This window comes from Myripristis murdjan, chromosome 6 (genome assembly GCF_902150065.1).
Source record: "Myripristis murdjan chromosome 6, fMyrMur1.1, whole genome shotgun sequence".
Classification (NCBI taxonomy): Eukaryota; Metazoa; Chordata; class Actinopteri; order Holocentriformes; family Holocentridae; genus Myripristis; species Myripristis murdjan.
In genome coordinates, this window is record NC_043985.1 from 18,224,724 (window position 1) to 18,233,850 (window position 9,127).

At 41.0% G+C, this 9,127-nt stretch overlaps 1 protein-coding gene across 1 annotated transcript; it reads right to left on the minus strand.

Annotated features, from left to right (window-relative positions):
- Positions 1–7,893: 7,893 nt before the first annotated feature.
- c6h15orf61 (chromosome 6 C15orf61 homolog) lies at positions 7,894–9,053 on the minus strand. Its single transcript, XM_030054733.1, has 2 exons — positions 8,291–9,053; positions 7,894–8,183 (listed from the first exon to the last, which is right to left on the minus strand). The coding sequence occupies exons 1-2, from the start codon at positions 8,628–8,630 to the stop codon at positions 8,056–8,058; spliced, it is 468 nt and encodes a 155-aa protein (XP_029910593.1). The 5' UTR covers positions 8,631–9,053; the 3' UTR covers positions 7,894–8,055.
- Positions 9,054–9,127: the final 74 nt, after the last annotated feature.

Below are 9,127 nucleotides of genomic sequence, written 5' to 3' on the forward strand. Positions count from 1 at the left end.
ATACTTTACAAAAAAGAAGAAAAAAAAAAGCCAAAATAGTATACGGTACAGAATGAAATGACTTGAAAATACCTGAAGAAAAAAAAAAATACTAAGTTCCTGCCAAATGCTCACACTGCTGTAAAAGTGCAGGATAACAGAGTAGGAAACGGCATAACACTAAAGGCAATATTGCAAACGTTCCCAAAACAAGAGAATTTTACTCCATAGTTCGTCTGAAATGGAGCCACAAGCTATCTTGGTGCAGTGTCCAACTAATTTTTCTTTAATAGGAAAATTGTTACTTATTGATCTGCACTTTGTAATGCCTTCCAGCTATACTCCAATCACTACAGCTGTCAAAACCATGGAAATACTCTCTGCTCCTTTGTGATTTGATGGCACACTGATTCCCATTACTGGCACATTTCCAATGTTAATTACCTTCAACATAACATCATCTCCCTTGAAAGAGTCTCATACAGGCCACTAGTGTCCCACCAGAGGACAGTGGGGGGTAAGAGTGATAGGGTGAGTGTGGAGATATCGTACTTTGCCTGTCTAGAGCTTGTGTTGAATCCGTGCACCACTGACTCCGGCCATTAGGCAGCATGATGGGCTTTTCTTTTCCAGACCATTTCCCATGGTCAAAATAGCATAAAAACACTATTTTGGCTCAATAGCAAAGACTTCAACTGAATAATCACAAGGGTGAAACTGTAACTATTACAGAGGCACCTCTGGGATATCCATACATAACAGGGGTGTCAAAAACACTGTAGGTTTTCTGGAGGGCAAAGTGTTTAAAGTGTATGCTGTTGGCTCTTGCTCCAACATCTGCTTTTAATTACTCAATTAGTGCAATCATTTAGTCTCCTTGACATTCATCCAAATGGCAAATCATAGCCAGAAGTTGTTCTGTTTAAACAGAGCGTTAAGAGGAGTCATGAAAAATGCATACATGATAATGTATATGGATACTTAACTAATTGAACCAATTAAAGGGAGGGAACCGGTTTGAGTGAGAACAGCCCCAGCATCGCCCTGCGGGAAGAAGCTTTGACACCTCTGATCTACAGCCTCCCCTCTCCCTATTCACAGGCCCGGGCCTGGGGTCCTGTTTCAGCAGACAAAAGGATTTTCAGTCATACAGCAACAATGAGACAAAGTATTCAAAAGCCGTGCTGTGTCAAGGCTGTATCAAAGCGTTATGCGTCACTGGTACATAGTGCTAGTGTATGTGGATTCGTTAGAAATTTTACAACTCTATTTACTTAAATTGTCTAATCTGTTTTTGTAAAAAATATATACGATACAGCAACAACTGCAGGCTCTGTTAATGCATTTTTAAATTGAACCTCTGGCTTCCTCTCAATGGGCTTCAGCGCTATATGCCCTCACTGTAGTGAGATCCCACAACAGTGCCATAGAATTAACATTAAGGTGCACCCTTCTCTGTGTTGGTACTTTCAGTATAATTACAGTCTCAGTATAAGAGTAAAACTTATTTCTAAGATGAGATTGTAGAGTTAAGCCTAGACATAAACCAGATCAACTGCCAGCTGAAATGAATATCTGTTAGGTTGCAGACTAGGTAGCTTACTTTCCTCCCAAAGTAAACCAATGCAATCCCCCACCACAAAAAAAGAGTGATTGTACCCCTGCGGTGGTGATTTCCTGCATGGTATGGATGCATAAATAAACATAGGCATAAATACACAGAGGACACTGACTGGGACTAGCTGGCCAAGTGGGGCAGCTGTTATTAAAAGGGCTATTTATCACTGTCACCCTTCTCAGGTTCCATCCCTCTCTGCCCTCCAGCGATGTCACTAGGCCGCACAGGAACAATGTGGCTCATCCAACCAACCCTGGCCCCTCTATCGTTTATACACAAACACATGCATGCACACACATAAGCACACATGATCATGGCTACACAATCACACTTGAACATAGTATATAGGCAGCTTAACCTGCATGCATATGGATGCTGTATGCACGAACACAAATTTCCTGCTGATGAGATCACTTGGGTACACACACACACACACACACACACACACACACACACACACACACACACAAACACAAAAAACAAAAACACAAAAACAGGAACCTAACTGCTCTCAGTTTCCATCAAATGTCTACAACACAGCTATGCTGCACACATAAACACACCTTTCATTTTCCGCTCTACTACCAGTATTGATTGTGGCCACAATTATCCACTTTTCTGAAGCACTGTATTAAGTGAATTCCCCCCTTTGTTGGACAATAAGTACAGAAGGTTGGCTAAGCCATGCTATCCCTCAGCCTAGGGGGACAGTCTACTTCTGCACCCTCATCATCATTAGCAGGCCCAGATAAAAACACCTCAATTAGTCCACCTCTGCTAGGGGAGGCACATCAAGTTAAGGCAGATGCTTCCATCTGACCCTTGCCATACCTTGACTTACAGCAGCTCACTTTCTGTCCATACTCAGGGGCTAAAAGAGTCAGACATTATCCAAGTCATACATTTTTCATCGACTCCTTCAAGGTAAGGTAATCACAATGTTTTCCCAGTGAATATATCACAATAAATGCAGAAAAAATTATTAACACATTACCAGGAAATGCCCACTTTTATCAGTGAGGCGGTAAATGTAAACAGTTGCCAAAGTAAATCTAGTGGCATAAATATGTACATTTGGTTAATCTGAGTGGGCAGCACTTGTAGTGTGAGGCTACTTCACAGCCATGTCACTGTTTATTATGGGTACAACATCGCCCATGTATGGAACACCACCATCAAAAAAATGGCAGACAGACCCTGCCTTAGTGTTTGGCAAATTTTCATGCATGCTCTCTCAGCCAGGATGGAATGCATTGTTTGGTAGCTTTGTTTTTTGTTTTTCGCCAAACTGGTGTGCACTGCTGTGAGTCTTTTCACTTTTGGTAGACAGATAAGATGCTGGTGGGTTGATTGCCTGTGTATTCAAAATAGATGGGATTTGGCCAAGAAAATGATGGCTGATCGTCTGTCGGATGGTGCACACATTGTGCAGTGGGTATGTGGTCAGCGGGGCATTCAGAGACACACAGCTTTGCGCTACTGTGAATAGTGATTTTCATTCACATTAACCAGAAAATGTACACATCTACCACATGTACATTGGTAATTGTCTTCAATTACCCACTCTGGTAAATGCGTACATTTACCAGATAAACTTTGGAAATATGTGCATTTACCAGCTGTAGCAAGCATAAACACCTACCATTTCTCCACTTTTACCACAATAAATATATGCATAGTTCATTTGGAGTTTTTCTACAAATACTGTACAAGGACCAGCTATTCAGTGAAAAGCTGTCTCTATTTTATTTCAACTATGTACCGGTGGCTTACAACACCTATAAACCTCTGACACACAGCTACAGCAATCCACTCACGATTAATGAAGTGCTTACTTAACCAATTTAGACCCCTTAATTCCTATTAATTCAACATAATAGCTACCCTCTCTGCCAGAATTAACAACACCCTAGCAGAAACCTATGAGTCCCTGCGGGTTGGGAAAAGTCAACCCAGCAAATTCCATATTCTTTGATAAATATGTAACAGTATGTATATCACTGTTAAAATGCATAACCCTCGTGTAAGACCCCTATCAAGTCTGCTTTACACCTGTATTACATTTCTCCTTCAATCAGCAGCTTTTCTGAGACACCGGCCTCCCACGAGGAGCAGAAACCATTACAGGGGACTGCAGCTCATTTGCAGAAAGATTGGAGATCACGCTGCATCAAAAAGTATGTGAAGCATTTCTGAGAACAAAATTGATTTATTCCACTTCTATGTTTGTATGCAGCAAGAGTATCAATGTATTTAATGTAAATCCCCAGTCCAGCATTGAGTTGATGTGTAGGTTGCTGCTTATTGTGCAAAGAGTAAGGCAATCAGACCACACAAGGGGGCTATTCTGGTACAAAATTAAGATATATGCAGTACATCTCCATATATGGTATTTGTCCTGAACTTCAATGATGAAAATTAAAGCAAAGTAACAAACAAACAAAACAATGGCTCATCCCTGATGGTTGATCTACCCATGCCACTTGCTTATGCTACAAAGACATAATGTTGTTCTTTAGGAAAAGAAAATAAACAAATAAATAAATATTTCTGAGTATTTCAATTTTGACTTAAGAAAAACAGATCAAGCAGAGCCTGTAGCTAGAGGAGCCTGACTGCATGCTGGTGGGGGGTAAAAGACAGCCGTGGGGTGGAGGGGTGGGGGGTGGGGGGTGCATGGAGGGCGTCTGTTTTTTAATGAGCTGAAACTTTAAATACTGCATAATATATAATAAAAATGGATAGTTCATTTAACTCTCCCGATAAGTCATGGAAAAACTATTAAAATCCATTACTCTTAATGTCAACAGAGTAAGCATTAAGTATGAATGAAGTGAACATGATACCACATCAACACCAAGAGAAAAACAAAACAATAATCAACTTGCACTGGAAGCAAAAACAGGCATTAGGCATAAGCTTAAGCGCACAAGCATAAGTGAACTGAAGCCACTAACTAAAGCCATGACAAGGTTGTATTAAACAACATAAATTTATGAACTACTCTAAAGATAATAATTAGTGCATGCTCATACCTTAACAGTGGAGTACAATTTAAAGAACCTTGATGGAACTGTACTGCATTTTTATTGATTGCAATTCGATACTAATTTCAACTAGGGCTGGTCTTGAAAAAGACTATGCCAGACAAAATGACTGACAGACGTTTCAGCCACCCATTGTCAGTAGCTTTGGAAACACTGACTGGCACAGCAGGCGTAGTCTTTCAGCCCCCCCACCCTGCAACTCCAAAAGAAAAAGAAGGATGGGGTGATATAAAAAAGAAATATGGTGCCCCTTGTCATCCCTTGGGTGAAGAGATACCCCATAATAGATTTTTAATGGCTACGCTTCTCCAGCTTTGCTCCAAAAGAGAAAACACTTCCTCATCCAGCAGCATATGAAAAAGGTAGTGATTCAAGTGTTGATGGCATGAGGTCAGGAATTATTACCCACTGAAACCACAAAATCCTCGAACAATAAAAGCTGCATATTTGACCCACTGCATTCTGCTCACTTAACATACTCCATACATTTCACTTTCATTTACCCCTACCTTAGGCCTCGACAGCATCTGGACACTAAAAACTAGCCTCTCAAAGCTGATCAACATGCATATATCTGCACGTGGATATATATATATCTGCTTGGAAAGTAATGGGTATTATGTTTCAGTTGTCACATTACAATTCAAAAAGTGCCAGTTCATTATGAATATTGTGACAGTGTTGGCTGACATCTCTGAATTAAGATGTACTTTCAGGGTGATCCTCCTTACAGTGATCTGAGTGATGGCTCCAGTGCCCCTGCTGCTAGTGGAGCAAGCGCAGAGATGGTGCTGCTGGCCGATCTGCAGGCTTAATGATAACCTCACCAGCATTAGCTGCAGGGGTTGTTCATACAATAATTGTTTCTGCCAAGCCATATATCTATATGACAGAGACAAAAATAATGTGATTTTTCCTGCTAAATAATTGATTTCAGAATTGGCTGCCTCCACCACTTTAAGGAAATGAACACACTTAGTTTTACATTTTTTTATTTTTTTTTTACACAGAATAAACTGAGAACTTATAAGCTAATTAGAGAATAATTACAAGACCCTGCAAGTTGATTAGCAATTTCACTGTTACACATTAACAATTTACAGCAACACTACGCTCAATTTCAGCACTTGTTTTGCTTTACTTACCTAAATTCTAAACAGTATAAGTATTTAAAGATTTCACCTTGACAAAACAGATTACTAGCTTCAGCATGCAATTAAACGTGCCAAACAGGCATTAATTCTTTGTTCATTACCACATTAGTTGTGTGTGGAGTAATTTAGCCACTTCAATACAGGACTAGACTGCCATGGCTATTAAAAGGCATCAATCTCTCACCAAAGTGTGGCTATATTTTCCGTTAATTTACAGTGGCCCATTTGCAGTGTAGATATCCTAGACCTGCGCTGGTGGTGACCGAGGTACGATGTGTAACGCTAAGCCTCTGCTTGGGCTGAAGGGGTGCCCTCCCCTGTAGTTTAGAGTGGCTCAAAGGTGCAGCCCTGAAAACAAATACAATGTACTCACAGGCTCCACAGCTTGGATTTCACTGACTCACATCAACCTGTAATAGCCAGACACAAAGCTGCAGTCAGTTGCAACCCCATGCAATTATGTCTCGCTGTACTGCAGTATCAATGCAGCACATGGGTCAAAGGGTCAATGAGTAATTAAGACATGGTTGCCTGAGCATTCCCCATGCACACTTTCAGCCCTGACGAAGGGCTGGAGATGAAAGGAGGGGGGATTTGACTGCAGCCTGATACTATGGATCAGATTTCCATAAGTGTGTCTAAATGTTCCTTGTTAAAGGCAATTAGTATGATTAAGAGATAGTGTTGTATCAGCACTCCATGTTTAAGAGGAACACTGTATCAGGACTTAGAAATATTTTGTACATAACAAAGTTGTGACATTGCTTTACATAAAAACATATTAAGTCAGTATTTTTGCCAGCTATTTCGGGTTACACAGAAGTATTCTTGACAAACTTGTCCAAAAGATGGAGAATAGCTTGACTGGAATTTAATAGTCTACACAGAGATGTTGTATTGAGACAAATTTTAGCAATTTATAGTTTTCATTCATCCCACCACCTGACAGTGTTATGCCATTCTGTGCTAAAGAAAACACTCATGATTAACATAAGATAAACTTCTCTCAGATGTGGATTTCTGGTCAATATGTGCATGCATGATATTATAACTTTGAGAAACAAAGGTAAATTACTTCCAGGGATACTGAGTTTCTTATCCTATTACAGTCTTTTTTTTAAAGGTTGGATCTGTGCCTACAGCTGGTTATTCTAAAAACAGATACCCATCTTGGCTTTAAACCATAAGAAAGGCATGCCATTTAATTTTTGACACTAGATTCAATACGCTCTAATGTAACACAAGCAAGTTTTACAAAGTAGGATACTTGATCTGAGCTTGCACAAAAAGAACATATAGGCAGATGTAACAGCCTTCAAGAGCAAAAGGGGGCAAAAGGTCCATTGATTTACATGCACAACAAGAAATTATTCCTTCACTTTCATTGTAGCTAAAAAAGAAGAGGCCAAGGCCAGAAAATTGAGGTCGCTGATAAATGCTATTAGTAGGAGATGCTGAGGGGGTGAGGAAATCAATATGGCAGTTTGTCAACCTGCCTCTCAGAGGGAGCACGAGTCTCGGTAGCAGAGGTAAGTGTGCCCTGTCAGCAAAGCACATTACCAGAAATCAAAGGCCAAAGAAGGCCTAAAGGAGAGGATGTGGATGCCCCTACACAAAGGCCACACTATGGTAATTAAAACTCATTTTGTCAGAGCTGTCCTGTCACCAGTTTTTCCTCTAACACTATTGACTATCTGCTGCATGGAGAGTGATCACTAATTTCGCTTTAAATAAATGAGTCTGAGTTATTTAAATTCCTGCATTTGTCAAGAAAGGTGAAGTGAGGGGTTTAATCATATCGAGGATTCTACTTTAATATGTCCAGGAACAATTAGGATTTCAGCAAAAAGTAAAGATTGAGGACATTTATCATGTTGATCATCACTAAAGCCAATTATGCAACATGTTTTCAAGAAGCGGTTCTGAGAAATTGACATGAGCTTAGTGCTTGATCCTTTAGCAAACTGTTAACTCTTTAGCATTACTGCAAAATCATATACTGTACAAGCCAGTCAATACCTTGTCTAGACAGTGGTGCAGAATAAGCAGTGCTATTAAAAACCCCAAACTTGAACATGCATGAATGACTCCACTATTGCAACTTAAATAGTCTTTAATAATTGAACACTAATGGAATTGTACAGGGACTTCAAGCGACATCGGGCAGCACTTCAGTCAATAGGCTTTCCAGAACAGTCTGTGGCATTACTGTGAATAGATTGGCCTGCATTTCTCTTGAAGATAGATTTTTTTTCATTCAATACTGCGCGCCTTCATCCTCTTTGTAGGCAAAATAGACGGTGACTGGTCCAGCACTGGTCTGCACCGTTTCTGCAGCCCCCACCACCAGCCAGCAACCAATTCCATATGCTAATGAGGGGATACCTGCAACAAGTGGACACAATGTGTTCATGTTTCACGCCAGCACTCCATTTGAAAATAAAATGAAACAATGGGCTACAACTTATTATGGTGATTCATCTATCACTGACCTAGATTGATGACTTTCAACATGGAGAAAAACCTGTTCTCAAAGTCCAGGTTCTGTGGAGGTGCTTTAGTACAGTGATATTTAATAAAGGGGAAGCAGCCTGTTCTCAGTATTTGGTAGTTGGCTCCCTGGACGCTCCAGTTAAAATTAGACAGTCCAAACTGGTCGTTGTTCACGGCACTGTAGCGAACACAGTAGGAGGTCCATGGAGGCAGTTTCCTCTGCAGCAGGTGGCATGTCAGCACCTCGGAGGCTGCGGGACGAGGTCTTGTCTTGCCAACCGTGCTTGGAAACAGGACAATCTTAAGGAACACGTTATGAACCTTCCTCAAAACCTCCATAACGTATTAGCTGTGTGCACCTGTTTCTCCTGTGCTATCGCCGGTATTTCTACCTCTTGAACTGCATGCACTTCAGTAACTTATGTCAAATGCAGCTCCATCATGTTGCGAAAATGCTCAACTGATGCTCAACACCTGTCGCCGTCCCCTCAAAGGCTCAGCAGCGGAGGGAGAAGCACTCCGCACGCCAAAGTGCGTTTAATATGAAGCCAGTCTCACCGATTTAATGTGACTCGAGGTCAGCAAGCAAACAATGTACTCTCAATAAACTCTCTGTACGGCTTCATGTCCTGACACACACGACGTAACAAACTTCCTCCAAGAGACCTGAGAAAATGACGCCGCCGCTTTCTGCTGCACGTATGAAGTGTGCCCTACACATCCATAACTTACAGTAGCGCTTCCTCTTGTGGAGTTCTTCCACCAAACTCGTCCGGTTAGGAAACGCGGCACAGCATACTTGTTCCCCTGCAGCGTTCACTTGCAAGTCGTTCTGA